Source organism: Punctularia strigosozonata, assembly GCF_000264995.1.
Source record: "Punctularia strigosozonata HHB-11173 SS5 unplaced genomic scaffold PUNSTscaffold_16, whole genome shotgun sequence".
In the NCBI taxonomy this organism is placed as follows: Eukaryota; Fungi; Basidiomycota; class Agaricomycetes; order Corticiales; family Punctulariaceae; genus Punctularia; species Punctularia strigosozonata.
Window position 1 is genome coordinate 122,058 of NW_006767448.1, and position 19,032 is coordinate 141,089.

The window sequence follows — 19,032 nt, forward strand, 5'->3', positions numbered from 1 at the left end:
ACCAGTCAAGACAGGATCGCCATGAAGCCGGATAATATACGTGCCTTTGTCCGAAATTGTTGTTCATTGTCGGATCCGCCATATACTCGGAGCTTCTTCACTGCGACCAACTGACTGCACCATTCGCCCTGATATACGTCTGAGAACCCGCCGAACCTCTGCCCTTGACGTTTGAGGAGAACATTCCGAAGGTAGAAAGTGTCCGGAAATACGCCCGTGAAGCAGGTTAATTTCTGGAGTATTCGGAAGATAACAGGGACGAGCGCAGGATAATTGGGAGAGTCGCGACATTGCTCCAGATACTGACCATGCGGGAAATCCAACGGTGAAAGCGTAGGCCAGGGGAAGATTCTAGTCAATACGCGCGCACATCTGGAGCTATACGAATCAATGCCTACCGTAACGAGTTGACTTATGAGCTTGATCGCACCGTCTCGGTCCGTTGTGAATGTGTCGCCTTCGATATAGTTATGTTCGGGGAATACTATGTTCAGTATTGCCTGGTCGGGTGCGGTAATGCCTGCGGGAATGGATGTTAGCGAGCAAATACCAATATCATGATCTTCTGCCCTACGTATTCCGACTGTGGACCCCTGCTCAGTCTGCGTCGTAGTGACTGCAGGCATATCTCGAGACAGAGTAACACGTTGCCCGTCGATAAGTCTATCTCATTAACATAAGTGATCAGTTTGGGCGGTCCGTTGAGGGTACGACAGACCTTCCAGATAAGTTTCCCATTGCCAATAAGCATGGGGAGCGACGGATTGGTGATGAAGCGGAGAGAGTTCACAAGAATCGTTCTACGCACCTGCCTCACAAGCGACGATAAGCAGGCGTGAAACTTAGGAGTCTGGTGGCACGAACGCGGCGTTTCACCAAGGTTCACTCTGCCAGCAACGCACAGACCACATGCCCACCCAGTTTCCAGCTCTTCCTCAATTGCCCCGTGTTCGTTGCTCACGGGAGCTGTGATATATGTGAGAGTTACCGTTAAGCTTAAGACGGATAGCATGCATTCCCTGAAGGGACTTCTAGCGCTCAATGCGGGTTCTATATTACACATTCAGCTCACCGCAGCATAAACCCGCGATTCACAGCTATTAGCGCTGGACAGGTGTATGACCCACAGCTTTCAGGGTTGCAGCCTCGTTTGTACGCGGTTTCCGAGCTTGAAGGGGCACCCTGACCTCTCACCGCCATGGGGAAGACGGTGGCGCAACCGATATTTCCTGTACGTCAACCATGTGGTAAGTCATGCCAATCCGCGGTGGACCGACTTCCAGAGTTCGCTATACAGTCAACCCGCCCGGTTGATCTTGCGCTGGTCTGATACTTCGATTGTTCTCGAGCCGAATTTTGCTCCTTGTTTCTATTAAAAAATTGCGAGGCCGAAGTTTACCAATATAAGCATGCTACGCAGGCATGGACGTACTACGTACGCTGATATGTATGGTTCGCGTACATAGCGCTCGAGCATCGAATCTCCGTCGTCGCCCAGATCTCCGCCGTAAATCACATGCGACGAATAACATGTCGTTCGGACTTTCTGGAACCCATAGGCGCCCGGAGCACGTGACATTCATCGCGACGCGTGCTTCGCTTCCCCGGGGGCAGGTTGTCGTCAGGTTGCCGGTCAGTCGCGTGTTCCTCTCTAAAGTAGTCGACACGTTTAGTGACCCTTAGTTCACTTCTGGCGAGTTTCCGGAAGCGTGCGGACAGGAGACCCCCACCACCGGTGAAGTGTGGTCAATGCATGCGCGGAAGCGTTGTACTCATTATTGCTATATCCATGCAGTCTATGGCTCGCACGTACGATACGGATCTCACGAACCTCACGAACTTCAACGCTTGACAAGCGATGGGAAACTCCTGGTCGCTCCTTCGGCGTTCTTACGGGCACCAACAGGCTCCTTACAGTACCGCAAGGTCGTGGAGCGACAGCAACGAATGCGTTACTCGGGAGCTTTCGGAGCCGAGTGGGCTCTACGACAACTTGGTACAGCAACTTCTTTCGCTCTATTGATCCATTTGACAACGTCGCGTTCAGACGCATGAGGAATCGTAAGCTTGGTTTGCTAAACTTTTTGTCGCGATTGAACGAGTCCTTCGTCCAGCGAAATATTTCCCTCTACTCCATTGCTTCTGCAAATATATCATCACGATTATTCGCATACCTGGCAAGAGGACCAAGCTACTGTCTGTGAGCTAGTAGCCCAATGCTTGCGGATTGGACGTTCATTAGTTTTTAGGTTTAAGCCCTTCGGAGGTAGACATGTTGCTGGCCCTGAAAACATCTATGGACTCCGAGACTGGTAACACTACCCACAAATACGCTGGACCCGCACTTCTGCGACAACTGCAGGCCGTGAGTATAACTCATGACAGCTCATTCCTGCCTGACGGGACGGTCTCCCACAGAAAATATATCATGTCGACTCGAGCTTGGCAGAGCCAAACCTGTGGGGCAACGCGCTGCGACTATACCAGCGTGTCGCATCTGAGCTTGATCGATATCCGCGAGCGCTGGTGTTGAACGATGTTGAGACAGATCTCGCCAATCCGATATTTGACGGGCATTATGCAGACGTATTCAAGGGACACAGCGCGGATGGAGATGTCGCGGTCAAACGATTTCGATTGGCCGGTACAAGCAAACAAAATCTAGACTTCTCTAAGGTAAACTTTGTCCTGCCATGGCGAAATGAGTCTGATCTATACTCGAAGGCCTTGCTTGCCGAAGCCTTGGTATGGCGCCATCTGGATCACGCCAATATTCTCCCTTTTCTAGGACTGATGACCAGTAGTGAGCAAGACGAGCATCACGCCGAGTTGTCCCTACTGTGCATGGTTACACCTTGGGCCCAAAATGGCAATCTGCGCAGATATCTTGATGCTACGGAAGGCATCAGCCTGTCCGAGAAACACAGTTTGGTAAGTCATTTCACTTCCTCACGTTCGTTTATCATATACCCTCCCGACATAGATACTGGGTATCGCAGAAGGTCTGGCATATTTGCATGATGCTGGAATCATTCATGGGGACCTTAGAGGAGTGCGTAGACTCGGTTTAACGAGTCGCTCGTTCTGAAGTGAGAACACGCGCTGAAGGTCAATATTATGGTGGACGCAAACTCGTGCCCGCGTCTGGGTGATTACGGACTGTCCCAATTGGTGGAAGCATGGCCAGTTCTTGCGTCTCGCAAGAAGGCCGAGGGGCCCACTCGCTGGACGGCGCCCGAGCTACTGTCACCCGAGCACTTCGATCGCGAAAGCTCAGAACCTACGTATGCAAGCGACGTATACGCGTTCGCCTGCGTGTGCTACGAGGTAGGTTCGGAACACCGGCAAAGGCAATAGCTCATCGCCACGTTGCTTTCGCAGGTGTATACTTCTCAATCCCCGTTTCATGCTTTGAAGCGCGAGGCTAGTGTCATATTCCGGGTTCTCGATTCGAAACGCCCCGAGTTCACAGTCGAGGATTGCGCCGGTGGACTGCCGCCACAGGCTATGCAAGAGCTCATACGACGAAGTTGGGACCAGATGCCGGACAATCGACCCCAAATTCACGAAGTGCTGCGGCGTCTGAAACAGTAGACCATGCATCATACGTTCGATGTTTGAGATCATCTCCGTTCTCGCCTGTCATGCATAGTTTATGCGCTTGGTCTTTGTTGCCTTTTCTGAACCTCTTCACGATACTTCATCAGCATCAGCCGCTCACGTACATACCCCGTAGTTTCTTAGGCGCTGTACGGTACACGGGTGATTTGAGAGAATCACCCGTCTTTGCGATTTGACCTTCCGTGAAAGGCAATAGATGGCTCTAAAAATTTCCGGTTAAGGCAAAGGCGTCCTATAATGGTAACCCTGAGTCGCAAAGACCTGAGTCACTCGTGTACCGTACAGCGCCTTACATATACTGACCTGATATGTTCACTTACCTGTTACTGCGTTAATCGTCTGTCGTCTGCGAGCTACTGAACTTCCAAGACTGGTCGCCCTAGGTGTGACAGGGAATGAAGCCTCCTGCACGGAGATAGCTCCTGATGGCCGGCACCAACGGGACGTCATGCTGGGTGAGTGGACTAGCTTTAATGGTCCTCACGTACACGGGAACGTTGCGCTGGGCGCATATACGTTTACATGAAGCACCAGACCCTGAGTTTTACCCTTCTGAACTGAATGCGGGGCTTCAGAAGCATCCACGAACCAAAGCTGACAACAGCGGCGCACCGAACCCATGATGCATCAATTCATCCCGGTGAGGAGTCCTCGAACTCAATACCTACGATAGAAACTAGAAACACCGGCATGGTCAGCTGGTACTGTTACGAGATCGCGAGCGTCTACCACATCTCAGAGATGCATTTCCGCTGCCCCACACGCGACGTGCGCTGGTTCGGGAACATCATCGTTAATCTGAATCCACGACCATCCTCACTTGTCAACGTACCCCTACTAACACGAGGATCCAATGTTTCGTAGGCGTGTCTTCCGATCCGAGCATTTCTCCAGGTTCTTGCCGCGGGGTGTTTACTTCGGATCACCTGTCCCTAGCGCATGCTATCACCTCGACGGAGGTCGTGCGCTTCCCCTCGGCTTTGTATCTTCGGAACGTCCACGCCGTTGTAGAACTGAGACTATCGCCATCATTGTATTGAGCAACGAGACACCTCTTGCCGTCGGCCTGGGCTGTCCATGACTTAAGATGGTGACCAGTTTCTGCAAGAGGCCTCGATCCACACAACGGGGCATTCGCTTGCAATCAAGACGGCTGTTCGCGTGCAGACTGTTCCCGGTCGTTATTTGTAGTGGCTTCTCAGGTATGTAGACGTTTAGATGGCGGAGGAAGAGAATTTCGCATGTTACGGGGTGGTCTTGCGGAAGTCGGTTTCCGCAGGTTTAGCGAGCGCGTTGTGCACGAGTTGCGAAACAGGATACGAGTATAGGTGCTATCTTCCTGGAGACTCCCACCATCAGTGGGGAGGTCCTTGGAGTGTTGCCTATGTGAACGTGCCGATGTAGTGCCAATTGCGTATGGCTTTTCCGAAACGTTCCATCAGCGAGGCGCTACGTACGGTTGGCTTTGTCAACATCAGTTCGTCGCCAGCTCGTCGCAAACCCGCCGCCCTTTACTCAGATGGTTAGCGAGTTGCTACTATTAGCCATGAGCTCAATTCCGGCCTTGCAGGTCAGATTTATCCTTGGTGTAACAGAGCTCGCCGCTCGATGCTAGCACTAGAAGAGTCGCCGAGATGAGGCCGTATGCACTCTGAAGCTATCGACGATGCACATTCGTCGGTCTCGACTCCCCCTCATCACTTCAGAACATATCCCGTGATGGCCCTTCGCGCGCACGTGCGCGTGCCTCCACGCTGGCGCGACGCGCTTCGGGAGGTTCTCCCCCGCGATACCGACGCACACGTCGGCCAGGATCGTATGCTCTATCACCGCACGTTGCCTATTCTCTGTCATCTGATTACGACCTGCTGTCCCGCCCCAGCCACCTCCATCTTCCTACTTGCCGCCCTCAAAATACCGAGAATGCGGGCTATATTCTTGCGCACGGCAGATTATCTGAGACCTCCCGTCGACCTCAGTGACGAGCACGATGGTGCCTACTGCGAGCAACACAACGCGCTCGCTGTTAGTTGTGTTCGCCGCGGTTGGGGTCGTGCAGGCTGCGAATCTAACGAGCCTCGTTAACCTCTTCATCGGGACTGCATCCGGTGCCAATGGCGGGAGCGGGGGCAATGCTTTCCCTGGAGCTGCCATCCCGCATGCGATGGCCAAGGTAAGCTCGAAAAGCCTACGGTCTCCGATGGAACACAGCTAACTCTGCTCGTTAAGGTTGGCATCGACGTGAACGAAACCCCACGCCAGGCGGGATATATCCATGACAATTCTACCGTCACAGGTTGCTTTGGCTTATTTGATCTGATCATGCGTATCTGATCTGGAATCCATAGGGATATCGCTCATGCATGATGAGGGCACGGGCGGGAACACCGCTGGTGGTTACGGCCTGTTTCCGCTCTTTCCTCTTCTGGGCTCCAACTGCACCTTTTCGGACTGCCCTGTCGGCATCAACCAAAGGCAGGCCCTGCGAGCCGCGAACACGGACGGTCAGCAGTTTCACCAAGACATGACTGAGAAGCCCCATTTGACCAGTTATTGGCACTTAAAGCGGCGTCCCCGGGCTACTTCACCACCACGCTCGTCAACGGGATCAAGTTCGAAACCACATCCACCAGGCGCGCTGGCTTGATCCGGTTCACTTACCCGAGCAGCACCACGCCGAACCATGTCGTGGTCGATTTGACGGACGACCTCCAGCGCTCCTTCCAAGGCAACGGTAGACTCACCTTCGACTCCACTTCGGGCCGTGTCGAACTCTTCGGCACGTACTTCCAGAGCTACGGGGAGAGCAACTACACCGCCTACGGGTGCTACGACTTTACGCCGCCCTCGTCCTCGCCGCTAGTGGGCACACAGAAAATTGTGGCGAACTCCTCGGGGACGTACCAGTCTCCGGCGACGGCCGCAACGCCACTCACGTTCACGCCCTCGACTGCGGCCAACTTCTCCGCCATCTCGTACGCGTTCGCAGGCGCCACTATACCCGCGCAGGCAGGCGCGTTAATCAGCCTGCAGGGAGGCGATAGCGTGACGGTCCGGTTTGGGATATCGATGATCAGTACGGCGCAGGCGTGCGCGAACGCGGAGTCGGAGGTGCCTAGCTGGGATTTCGACGCGGTGAGGGCCGCGAGCGAGGGCGAGTGGGAGAGCGTGCTGGAGAAGGTGCAAGTGAACGTGGCGAAGGAGAACGCGAATGTGGTCGAGTTGCTTTATTCCTCGGTTGGTGGCGTCTTTTGCTTCCGTTAAAGCGCAGCGCTGATATCACCTGACAGCTGTATCGCTCGCACCTTGTACCTGCAAACTTGACTGACGAGAACCCGTACTGGGACAACACGTTTCCCTTCTACGATGCGCTCTTCTGGTGGGATCTCCCTTTTCTACACTACCCTCTAAGTCTCATATGATTGCGACTTAGCTCATGGGATACTTTCCGTACCGTGCACCCGTTCCTCTCCCTCGTATCCCCACGCGAATGGGCGGGCATCGTGAACACTTACGTTGATGGATGGCGACACACCGGTACGCTCTCTCCTCCTCCCTCCTCCTCCTCCTCCTTTCCTCTCAACCATGTGACATCCAGGTTTCATCCCCGAATGCCGCGCGAACACGAAACCGGGCTTCGTCCAAGGCGGCGACGACGGCATGCCAATCCTCGGCGACTTCGCGGTCAAGTACGCGGCGCACGCGTCCGCACTCGGCGTGCCGCTCGACGACCTCTACCAGGCGCTCGTCGACACCGCCGAGAACACGCCTGACGACTGGTACACCGTCGGCAGGCAGAACACGGCCTGGACGACGTTCGATTATATCCCGACGGCATGGGTCGATCCGTCTGGGAAGACGGGATTACCGACGCGCGAGGCGTCGAGAACGCTAGAGGTACGATGTGGTGCATGCATGGGAGATGGACCGTTGCGCTGACGATGGTATGGGTTGGACTACGACAGTATGCCGTGGGGGACTTCGCGGTGCGCCAGGCGGCGAAGGTGCTCAACAAGCCGGCCTCGGATATAGAGAAATACACGAACCGATCGATGGGCTTCCGGAACATCTGGGACCCGAATCAGACTAGTGACGGGTTCAACGGATTCATGCAGAAACGCTTCGCGGTGAGCTTTTCCCCCTACATATAGGCGCAATATTTTGCTGATCCGGAGCAGAATGGAACGTTTGACCCCACTCCGCCGAACGCGTGCTCACCTGTGGACCCCGTTTCGCATTCGTGTGCGCGGGGTACAGACAATAATGGTATGTCCCTGATCGGCGTCTCTTTGAGCGTCGTCTGATTGATGTCCTCTGGGTAATTTCAGTCGGCTTTTATGAATGTATGCGCATGACGCCTCCTTCAAGCGATGTGGGTGCTGACAGTTCTTAAACAGCTTCGTCCTGGGAGTACAGTTTCTTTGTGCCCCATTCGATGGCGACGATGGTTAACTTGATGGGCGGCAATGAGACGTTCATCAGCCGACTGTTAGTGTTTCCGCCGCTCGTCCTCGACTCACGCTGACGGTTAAGCGCATATAGCGACCACTACTACTCGGCTGGATACTTCCTGGCCGGGAACGAACCGGGGTTCCAGACCCCTTGGCTGTACCACTATGCCAACAGGCCAGACTTGAGCGCACTGCGTGTCCGCGACGTCGTCTTCAACAACTTCAACACAGGAGTGGGCGGGGTACGTCTTCCCTATGCCATCTCATCTGGACTACTCAGACTGACGCATGTCACCCGTGTCTAGATCCCCGGAAACGACGACTCGGCCGCGATGGCCGCGCTCCTGCTCTTCCACATCCTCGGGATGTACCCCGTCCCGGCCTCGAAGCAGCTCCTGATCGGCTCTCCGCTCGTCTCGGGCTTCAAGCTGACCAACGACCTGCTCGGGACGACGACCTCCTTCGTCGTCGACGGCTTTGACCCTAACGGGCTCGCCGCCGCGCCACCGAGTGGGAGCGCCGTGTTCGTGAAGCAGATCACGATCAGGGGCAAGCCGAGCGAGAGCCTGTGTTGGATCGACTTTGACGACGTCGTGGGCGGGGGCGAGATTGTGATCACGGTCGACGCGGACCAGGCCGCGGCGCAGGCGAGGGGGTGCGGGAGCGGGTCGAAGGCGTTGCCGGACTCGTTGGGCACGGGTGGGTTCTGACGAAGAAAATGTTGCGAAGAATTCCGATAGAAATGGGCGTTGTGTTCGGCTCGTGATTGACGAAATGCATCGTGCTTTGGATACAATCTCTTCGGAATGCGATGGGGCGAGTGAATACGCCACGCATACCAAGAAGACGATCAACAAAGCTCATCTCCGGTCTACGCCAAGGCGGGCCGGCGCCCCACCGTCGACGAAGGCTTCCTCGTCACGAGACCGCGCCGCCTTGCCGCCCTCTGCCTGCGGCTCCCGCCAGGGTCGTCGGCGCATATCAGAACACGCTCAGCTGGACAATATTATCCCATTCGCAAGCGTGTACTATTCAGATGACCACTTGTCGTCACATACTCGGCATATCAGCCCGTCATTCGCTTGCGGAAGGTCTTAAATAGCAAGATGCCACTCCTCCTCGATAGACGTGCCCTGTAGCCTTCCGCCGATTTGCCTATTCGCGCGAACCCATCGGAGAAACCTCAGCATCGATGCTGATCCACCTGCTACTCTTGCCGCTCCTTGCGAGCACATGGGCAAAGCCCACCTCGTACGCCATCTGGTCCGCAGACTCGGCCATCTCCCGCGGCCAGGGAAACGGGCTGGGCTCGAACGGCGCACCTCTCGTCTCGTACGAGCATGGCGAGTTCTGGTGGGCCCTCAGGCTTCTGTACGAGAAGACGGGGAACAAGATCTACTTCGATTACATCCGGCAAGGTGTAGACCGCGTGGTCGCCGCGAACGGCACCATCGGGGGCGGATACGGGTCGGTGGTTTCAGTACAACACGAGGAAATGCACGTAGCCCTGACGTGGTGCAAGGTTCACTACCGATTACCAGCTGGACCCTATCCGGACCGGACCTACATTCCTGTACCTGTAAGCGTGTCATTCAGGACTAAGACGGGAGAAGTGACTTTACGTATGCTCAGATACGATGTGACGGGTCAGCAGAAGTACAAGATCGCTGCGGATAAGTACAGGCAACAGCTGGAGACACATCCGAGGACGGCTCAGGGCCAGTTCTGGCATAAGCTCCGTTACCCGAATCAAGGTGGTCCTCTGTCTCTTTCATCGCGCCCTACACGCAGGCTGACATCACCGGATAGGATGGCTGGACGGCATCTACATGGGCGACGTGTTCTACGCGCAATACACCCATGACTTCCAATACTCGAACAAGTCGGCCTGGGGTACGCAGTCGCCTCGTTCTTAGACCGGACAGTCCCCGTTTTGACACCTTTCCATATGCCAGACGACGTCCAGGCGCAGTTCACGCTCATGTTCGAGAACACGCTCCAAAACGCGACGTCCCCGCCGCACCTGCTCTACCACGGCTACGACTACTCGCACGCCGCCCCGTGGGCCTCGCCCGATCGGGGCCACTCTCCCGAATCCTGGGACCGCGCGCTGGGCTGGTACATGATGGCCCTCGTCGACACGCTCGACATTTTCCCGCCCGCCCACCCGGGCCACGCCGCGCTGCTGTCGTTCTTCCGCACGCTCGCGCCCCGGGTGAAGGCCGCCGCGGACGCGCAGACCGGCGTGTGGTGGCTCGTCTTGAGCCAGCCCGGACGCGCGGGGAACTACTTCGAGAGCTCGGGCAGCGCCATGTTCGTCTACGCGCTGCTGAAAGGGGTGCGGAGGGGCCACATCGAGGACGACGGGATCGTGAAGGCGATGAGGAAGGCCTACGGGTATATGGTGGAGAACTGGGCCATTCCAAACGCCAACGGGACCATAGACTGGCAGAATACGGTTCAGGTGAGACCCGCGGCGGAAGCGGCGCACCCTTGCTGCCCATGAGCTGATGCGATCTCGTAGGTTGGGAGCTTGGACGGTAACGGCACGTTCGAGGTGAGTTTCTCTCTTCGCGGCTTGCTACCCCTTATTCATTATCCAACACGCAGTATTACACCAGCGTGCCCACGGACGTGAACGATTTGAAGGGCTTGGCTGCGTTCACTCTCGCCAGCATCGAATACGAAAACCTGTAGCCCTGAAGATTGACAGCAGACATGTACCGTAGAGACGGCATCGAATCATCATCATTTCCCCAAGAGAAAGATCATTTTACAGAGTTTTATATGGTCTCCAAGTTCACTGCTCCTGCAAGAAGACAGCGGTGTACGCAGGTACCACCAAGTTGCTGTTCGCAGCGATCTTGATCGTTGTCTTTCACAAATAGCGGTCAGCGCGAGATTATCATAGAGGCGGGCAGAAAAGGTTGCGAGCTCACCTGCCACTTCGCGACACCCGCTGCACCACCAAAGTGGCGGACGAAGTAGGTGCCCGCGGGGATGTTGGAGATGGCGAGGTTGACGGGGTTGACGTCCTTGTTGACGAGGACGAGCGTGACCTTCTTGCCGTCCGACGTCGAAGCGTACACACCGAGCACGTCCTCGTCCCGGTCGGCCATATTCACCTGCACGCTCTTGCTTCCGAAGGTCGTTCCGTTTCTGCATGACGAACGTTGGAATGAGCGTCTGCTTCAAGACGGAGGTTACAGCGCAAACGTACCCTCGGAAGAGCCAGAACGCCAAGCCGACCGGGCCCTTCTCGTCCGGCGTCACCCAGTAGGTTGCGCTGTCGACGCCTTCGCGGCCGTAGATGCCGAGCTGGTCGACGGTGACGAGTCCACCCGTGATGTCGGTGTCGGCGGTGGAGCTCCACTCGGAGATGGAGAGCTTGGTGCCGGGGTAGTGCTGGGCGATGAGCTGCTGCATGCGCGGAATGAGCCAGACCGCGTTCGGGTTCGGCTCGCTCCATTGGGCGGGGACGGACGTGCCGATCCAGGATTCGTCGGTGTAATCGGGATCTGTACATTGTAGGAGTTCGTCAATGTGGACGTTCGAAGCCACGCTGGCAGGACAAGTCTGCGTACCCCAGAGAGACCTGGTCATCCTGAGCCGAAGGGCCTTTGCAGCGGCATCGTTCGCGCTCGTGTCGGGCGCGTAGTAGTAGTGGATGTCCAGATAGTCGAGCAGGCGTTTGCCGGCCTTCGTGGAAGCAGCCTGCATCTGGGACAGGAACCAGGGAAGGAAGTCTTGGTTGTTGTGCGCGGCGTTATCCGTGTACCCGATGGAGCTGGTCCAGTCTGATATATACCGATCGTCAATGGGAGAATGGACAGGCGTCGAGCCATGATACTTACAGAACCACCAGGCGCAGGTAGACGGCGCAGCAACCTGGACGTTGGGAAGAACACTCTTGGCCATGGTCGCGGTGTTGACTACGCGCTGAAGCTCTTCGTCGTATCCCATGGGCTCAGGGTGCATGTCCTGGTGAGTACTACCGGCGATCTCGATTTCGTTGTCAACTGCATGTCGTGAATGAGTATGAGCTTGCGAAACAGGATATTGCTTGGAGATAAAACGAACCTGTGACGATGTCAGGCTTGTTTGTCAGGCCAGTGAGCCATTGAGCGGCAAGCGACGTGTTCCAGGGTGAGTACACGTTGGTTTGCGGCGGGGGTGCAACCCAAGAGCCGTTCGGGAATTGCCCATTTCCAGCATCGGAGTTGTATGGATCGTACGCGGCTTGGGCTGATAAAGATATAAGGTGATGGGTTTGAATCAAGCAAGAGATTGGACATACTGGGGTATACGGTGCGAGGATAGGAGTATGAGGTCGCGTCCTTCGATACCCAGTCCAAGCTTGATATGACGTATATATTAACATCGTTATTCGATACGTGATAGTTAGACCAGAGACTCACGCAGGGATGGTCACCATACTCTTGCTTCCTGCGCCCTTAACCCAGCCCGACCAGGCGTCGGCATCGGGTGGGGACGCGACACGGTTCTCGAAGTACCAGTCATTGCCGGCGTTGGTGAACTGCCCGAATGGGTTGTAGGCAGTCACAGCGTTTCCACCCCATCGACTCATGGTCACGCCCAAGAGCTCGATGTAGTTGGCATCGGTGGGGAAGTTGACGCCATAGATGTCGTCCGAGATGGCCTTAGTGTTTGCGATGTTGATGGTGCCGTACTTGAGGGCCGGGATGGTGTACGAGAACGTGGTGTTCGCGTCCGCGGAGATGACCAATGAACCAGGAGCGAGGGACTTAGAGAGGGTAAAGTAGGTGATCGTTTGGGCAGGAGTGTCGGGTGGCGAGTAGGTAGCCGTCTTCGTGAGGGAGACGGTCGCGTTGTTCAACGTGGCGGTCACTTGAGAGAAGTCAACGGCGCCTTGCGACGTGACTGCGATCACATTGGCAGCGAGGGGTTCGGCGGAGAGAAACTTCGGGGTAACAACGATTTCTGCGTGAACATAGGGATGAGCACGGGAAAGTGGCGCCGCGCGGCAGTTGCGCACCTGTCAAGAGCTCGATGTTGGTGATGTAGTACGTTGCGCCATTTCCACCGGCCTGGAAGTTGAGACGATCCCCTGTATAGAGCAAGAGTCAACAAACACTGCATGATACGTAGCAAAAGGTATCACTAACAGCTATCGGAGGCCAGCACACCTCCGCTTCCAGGCAAGTTACCGAAGTCCACAGTGATTGTGATGAAGCTGTCCGTGGTCACGGCAGTGCTCATGGATGCCAACGGAATAGAGGGAGACGAGTCGGAGTCCGCGCTTGAAGAGAGGTACAGTGACACGTCCGGCTGGGCGCCGGAGATGTCGAACCTCAGCCCGGCAAAGTTGTTCGCGAATGGAGTCTCGTCATATAACGAGAGTGCAGCGTATGCATCGGAGGTGATGGAGATGGCCTCGACGCCTCCAGGTCCAGAAGTGGACGCGAAGTCGATGGTGGATGACCAGGACCAGTTCTCCCAGCCGGACGCAAGGGCACCGCTTCCGGCGATGTACACGTCCTGGTCGGCACCCACAAGTAGGCCAAAGACCAAAACCACCAGAGAGCTCAGAATCATGCCGGGCACGCACAGACGGGAGAGAGCACCCTTGCTCGTACTCTTCATACACACTCGCCCGCTCTTTGAACGATTCGCGACGGGCGTCCCGGAGCCGCAGGACCACGCGAGATCGTGTCAACAGCGCTCTTCTCAATGACTTCTCCAATGTTCGTCCGTGTCCAGACACGCCCAAGGGTGCACATGACGGTCATATCATCGAGGGGAAGGACGGCACTCGGCGGCTGAAGGTCATTCGCGGCGGGTGACCGAGTTTTATCCCCCATGATGATCCGTGTTCCGTCGACAGAACAACCATCGGGCTGGTGAACTCGCGGTTTTCTGTGCCTGACAGTCGCTGTTTGTGTCCGGTATGACAAGGTAATATCCCGATAAGAGGCCGGTGAGTGTGTTGGCAAGCACGGCGGTCACTGAAAGGACCTGAAAGGTCGAGCGGGCGTCAACGTCGATTCAGGGGGCGTGTGAACTTCGCGAAAGGGGTACAATCCAGAGGCTTTGAGCTTCGCCAGGTTTCAACTCAATGAGCATACTCATGAATATAAATATGTCGAGGATCCTGGTTAGGTGGCAAGACGCCGCTGGTCCGGGCTTATATTTTGTCTGCGAAACCTTTGTGGATTATGCTGAGTGTCTACCCCACCCATCTTGCCGGCATGATCAGGTCGGAAAATCCTCTGGATCATCCGGTGGTTTTAAGGAACGAAGACAAGTATAACACGCTTGTACGCAGACCAAGCTGATTCTAGGTATATCACGGTAGTCGCATACGTCTGTGAGAAGATGGAAGATGCTAAGAAGGGCAGAGTTGCCTCGATACTGGTCCTTGTTGCCTTGCCTTGCAACTGCTTTTGCGCGGATAAGTGAGTTAGGGGGCCGTCCGCACGAGCAGCAGGTTTCTTTCGCTCTAGTGCATATCTCCGACGAACACGATCTCGGAAAGACGTCATAACGGAGAAATGCGAGCTGGCCATCGGCGACGCTTTCGCAGACCTGAGAACACCGGCCGAAGGAGAACGGGTACCAAGTGTTCGTATGCACAGTAGTATTGCCGGAGGCACACGAGGTGATATGCTAAAGGAAGAGAAATGCGAATGCGCTGGACCAGCATTTCATTCCGTACAAGCGCCGAATGCGCCAGTGACGGTATACGAAGAGATTTATCAGTGGCAACTTCGGTGCCAGCTGGAGCTGTACTCTATAACACGAGGTGAGCAAGGGCAGAAGAAACCTATTCAGAGGTCGTAGCACTTACAGTCGTCAGGTAGGTTGGTGAGATACTGAGGCCGCACTAGTACGAACGTTGAGGCCCATAGAGCATGTCACGTACGGTGAAGAAAGCATCGAGGTTGTCATTGAAGCTCGTGGTCGTTCCGGTGGTGGGCGAAAACGAGTAGACGCTGTTTGAGCCACTGGAGCCGTACTACATGTTCCAGAGGTGCGAGCGCCAATGCTCAAGCTGGGTTTCGAACGCAGGCGGCGCTCGCGACGTGTAGATGTGACCTTGGCCAGCTTTCAGCGCCGGGGACACAAGAAGCACGCACATAGCATATGAATCCAGCATTCGCTTAGATCACGATCTTAGATATTTGCTGGACGGCTTGATAGTAGCTTGATTTCGGGGCTTGACAACAAGACGGGGGAGGTGTGGCTACATCACGGCACATTACTCGCGTCGGTGAAGTACCGGAGGAGGTTGCGAGTTGCTCCCGCAAGGTCATCTCGGTATGAACACAGAAAGCGAAGAGCTCCCGGGTAGAATTCCCAAAACCAACGTTGCGACATCGACACCGGAGGCAAAAAAGGCAGGACTCCGAATCCAACAACCGCCCCGGACAAAGGGAAGCCGGACCGACTGGACTCGGCCAATACCGATTATGCCTAAAATAGCAATCCCGCCACATAACCCGGTATGGCTAATACTCGTGCTTCGGATTGGTGTGAAGTAAGTATGCCGATAATCAGGAGTGCGATCTATGAGATTCAAAGAGGAGATAGGATAGGGAAAAACTGATTGGTCTACGCGTACGGAGTCGTGCTATGATGTTGTTTACATATAGTTCTTTGCTATGTCGAATGCTGGAAGACATCATCCAGACATAGAGCAGGTTCGTGGGTGAGATGAGGGTATACCAATGTCACCCATCACAGGCAAACCTCGTAACAGGTTTGTATTACGAGCCCCTCTAGGCTGTAATCCATAGGGAGGCAGGGGATCTTGAATGGATCGCGAGGTTTCTTCAGAGAGGGATGTGGAGGTCGACGAGGTCGTGGTCGAGTCCGATAAAGTCCGTGACTGCGGGACAAATAGTATGCTAGGGGTAGAGTCCACGATGACCGGTGTGTATCCTTCCTTGGGCCAAGTTCCTTGAACTGGGAAGGGAGGACGGCGAGGGCATGGGGGTGCTTCATCCCTCGGATTACTGAGCAGATGGGTGGTGGCAATAGTATGGCTGGATTGCGGGACAGCGAACGCAGCCGATGCGTGTGGAGGCGATGAGTCGCTCGCCAAAAGGTGGCTAAAGGGCGGAATGGGTAAGGCAGACTCATCCGCTGAGACCGTTGGGTCACCGACGAGTGCGTCTGGAGCCACCTCAAGCTCAATTGAATCGCCATCAACCAACGAGATGCTCTCAGGAGCTCCGCCTGATTCGATGAGGGAACTAGCGAGGAAGGGTTCTTGCGAGGCACTCCCTTCGTGCGGGCGAGACTGTTGGTCACTCAAGTCCGCATGGCCGTGAGTCCATGGTCGACGCAATTGAAGGGAGCCAGGAGAAAATTGGACATGGTCTAAGGTCGAGAGGTCCAGGGCCTACGTGCTACTGCGTAAGGTGGGGATATTATGACTGAGCGTATTCGTACATACCTCATCCCTGGCCTTGCCCAGCTGCCCCAGCCAGACTGGAGCTGCAGTCACCGCAACACACGACAAGAGAAGGTATTGCATAGTTGTTCTGTTCATGTTCGTCAATCGTCGAGGTCTGAGCGCAAGCTAGGTTGAGAGGTGAAACCCGATGCATCATGCATTATGAGGCAGGCGAAACACGCCCATCGAAGCCCGTCTCAACCGCGTCGCCCAATAATACCCTGCGGATGGGAAAGACAGAATCCTAATGTAGTTGCCAAGGAGTACGGCTTCCAAACTGGTGGGATGAAGTGAGTGCATCGTATCATGAAGAAGTAGTAGAGGAAATGATATTCTAACGATACATGCATTAGAGCGGGATGAGAAGCATTTTCGCTGTCCCATGAAGGCAGTCTGCATACACCATCCCGCAAATAGGCAAATCCGTCGATTAATAGCGCCCATCCACCGTAAGCTGACCGCCAGAGAACGTCGAGAAGGCGCGAATCGGTTTCGAAGGGGGAGATTAATCACACTTCAATGACGCACGTGATTTATTGAGTCTTCCTGGTGTTCTTCGCGCGACTTGTCAACGGCATCCTCTTCCTGCTTCTACGAAGTATCGCCAATAAGCGTCCTCCCTGTGTGCTGCTATCGGGAATGCAACTCAACGAATAACGCTCAACGAATAACTCGTAGCTCAGATTACGCGATTGTATCATGGACGGGCAAAACTGTGCATACGGTGCCTGTTGAGTGCGGCGAGACCAAGCACTACGTCCTTCCTCGGATTCGGACAGTCCGGATGCGCAGCGAATTATCGGGAAGCGCTAGAAAGATGCTCTGGCTCATGAAGGATGCTTACTTCGGCAAGTGTGTTTACTCCCGCAGCTTGATCTCGTTGCGATCACAACTGTCACTGCCCATAGCAACTAGCTGTGGTATCGCAATGAACACCATCGAACACGCTTCTTTCGCACTATGGATCACGCTCGACACTGCGGAGAGCAGTGCGTGCTCTGATGTCCCGTCCGGCATTGCAGCTACTACCTGTGTCTCTCGCCCTCCGTACCGCCCGAAGCACAATCGTAGTAGATGCGCAGCGTGCTGCCCATGAGTATCTGGTCAACACGACTCGCTACCGCAGCTACTATGCTGCGGTGATCCACTAAAATTCTGTCTGCGCATACCAGGTGCTCCTGCGCATATGAGGCGTTGAGAGATATAAGGAGCTTTGGTCGGTTGGTGCCTTTTCATCGGTTGATCCGTGCTTCGTATCTCACTCCTTCGATCAGTGTCGACCGCCTACTATGCTTTTACTCGGAACCTTCCTCACGCTCCTTACTTCGATTAACGCTCTCCCTGTGCCGCCTGCAGCGCACTTCCCTGTGCCGCCTGCAGCCCCCTTCACGAACAACTTCGGCGCCCAGCTCGAGTGGGTCGACTGCACGGTCAACGTGCCCGCACCCGTCCAGCAGCAGTTTAACGTCACCACTTGGAATGCCACTGGACTCCCGACGCTCCCTTCGACGCTGGCATGCGGACACTTGACCGTTCCGCTCGACTATTCGGCTCCGATCAGCGACTCGAATAACATTACCCTGGGCTTTGCCATGCACCGGCCGGGTAACGCCTCCCAGTTGCTCAACTTGTGAGCTCGTCCACTTTCTTCGTCCACAGTGCCTCCTACAATTGTTCGGGACAGCAACCCAGGTGGCCCCGGTTTGGAGGCTGCTTCGTTCGCATGGGGAATCGCTCTCAACTCCTCGTCGAGTGCCATGTTCGATGGCGTGCTTGACCAGGACTTCCTGGGTGAGTTGTTGCGCTCTGCGCCTTCTGGTAGTTTACTGACACGATTTATAGCTGTTGATGTCCGCGGTGTTGGGCAGTCGAATCCTTTGAACTGCTCTTTGGTCGCCGCCTCACAGATACCTATTGCGCTGTGAGTGTGGATGACGCCTTTCGAAATATCTTGTCCTGATGCCTGCCGTGCAGCCCAACAGACGCAGCTTCCTTCGCGGCTTATCAGGCATCTGTCGCTGCATTTGCGCAATCTTGTGTTACCGGCAGCTCTCCGCCGGGCATCGTCCAGCACGTTGGCACCCAAGAAGTCGCGCAGGACTGGAACACCTTGATGAACGCCCTCAACTATACCAAGATGAACTTCTTGGGCGTATCATAGTTAGTGGCCTCAACTTTCGATGTGGCACTGCTCTGATATATCTTGACAGCGGGACCTTCCAAGCTGCCGAATACGCCTCTCGTTTCCCAGAAAGCGTTGGCAACTTTGTCCTCGACGCCGTTCTCTCGCACGCAACGGTATGTTCGAGCTCCATCTACATGCCTTGTGCTGATACAACCAATCATTCAGGTCGATCAAATCGCCGTCGCTGATCAGATCACGGCGGTCAACCGTCTTGTTCTTCGCGCGGACGATTTCTGCCAATCCGATCCGTCTTGCCCTTTCAAGGATCAGGGCAACGGCAGCGTCCCCGAGGTATGTAGTTGATGGAGTGCAACCATCATGATGTTACTCCGCCG

The 19,032-nt window shown here is 55.3% G+C and overlaps 5 protein-coding genes across 5 annotated transcripts in view; 4 read left to right on the plus strand and 1 right to left on the minus strand.

The window, feature by feature from the left end:
- Positions 1-2,296: 2,296 nt before the first annotated feature.
- On the plus strand, positions 2,297-3,708 carry PUNSTDRAFT_146291 (kinase-like protein; the record flags this gene model as incomplete). Its single annotated transcript, XM_007387944.1, has 6 exons — positions 2,297-2,365; positions 2,419-2,676; positions 2,725-2,931; positions 2,984-3,052; positions 3,109-3,327; positions 3,382-3,708. The coding sequence occupies 6 exons, from the start codon at positions 2,297-2,299 to the stop codon at positions 3,592-3,594; spliced, it is 1,035 nt and encodes a 344-aa protein (XP_007388006.1). The 3' UTR covers positions 3,595-3,708.
- Positions 3,709-5,611: 1,903 nt separating this feature from the next.
- On the plus strand, positions 5,612-8,782 carry PUNSTDRAFT_116292 (uncharacterized protein; the record flags this gene model as incomplete). The annotated part of the gene is made up of 12 exons (XM_007387945.1): positions 5,612-5,794; positions 5,851-5,917; positions 5,970-6,125; positions 6,188-6,858; positions 6,912-7,000; positions 7,055-7,158; positions 7,220-7,518; positions 7,587-7,748; positions 7,800-7,887; positions 8,019-8,109; positions 8,164-8,314; positions 8,378-8,782. The coding sequence occupies 12 exons, from the start codon at positions 5,612-5,614 to the stop codon at positions 8,780-8,782; spliced, it is 2,466 nt and encodes an 821-aa protein (XP_007388007.1).
- A 482-nt stretch (positions 8,783-9,264) lies between these two features.
- PUNSTDRAFT_138264 (glycoside hydrolase family 105 protein) lies at positions 9,265-10,769 on the plus strand (the record flags this gene model as incomplete). The annotated part of the gene is made up of 7 exons (XM_007387946.1): positions 9,265-9,539; positions 9,595-9,651; positions 9,705-9,826; positions 9,882-9,965; positions 10,028-10,536; positions 10,597-10,629; positions 10,683-10,769. The coding sequence occupies 7 exons, from the start codon at positions 9,265-9,267 to the stop codon at positions 10,767-10,769; spliced, it is 1,167 nt and encodes a 388-aa protein (XP_007388008.1).
- Positions 10,770-10,872: 103 nt separating this feature from the next.
- Positions 10,873-13,649, minus strand: PUNSTDRAFT_138265 (uncharacterized protein; the record flags this gene model as incomplete). Its single annotated transcript, XM_007387947.1, has 10 exons — positions 10,873-10,947; positions 11,012-11,231; positions 11,293-11,590; positions 11,657-11,869; positions 11,927-12,091; positions 12,153-12,317; positions 12,370-12,428; positions 12,491-13,034; positions 13,090-13,161; positions 13,220-13,649. 10 exons carry the CDS (start codon positions 13,647-13,649, stop codon positions 10,873-10,875), a joined length of 2,241 nt encoding a protein of 746 aa, XP_007388009.1.
- A 4,152-nt stretch (positions 13,650-17,801) lies between these two features.
- The window catches only part of PUNSTDRAFT_146294 (alpha/beta-hydrolase), a gene marked incomplete at its 5' end in the record, with an annotated part of 2,977 nt that continues 1,746 nt past the window's right edge, over positions 17,802-19,032 (plus strand). Inside the window, 6 exons of the mRNA XM_007387948.1 lie at positions 17,802-18,142; positions 18,197-18,303; positions 18,355-18,433; positions 18,487-18,672; positions 18,723-18,810; positions 18,863-18,988. Coding sequence (XP_007388010.1) covers positions 17,802-18,142; positions 18,197-18,303; positions 18,355-18,433; positions 18,487-18,672; positions 18,723-18,810; positions 18,863-18,988 — 927 coding nt within the window. The remainder of the gene's footprint in view (positions 18,143-18,196; positions 18,304-18,354; positions 18,434-18,486; positions 18,673-18,722; positions 18,811-18,862; positions 18,989-19,032) is intronic.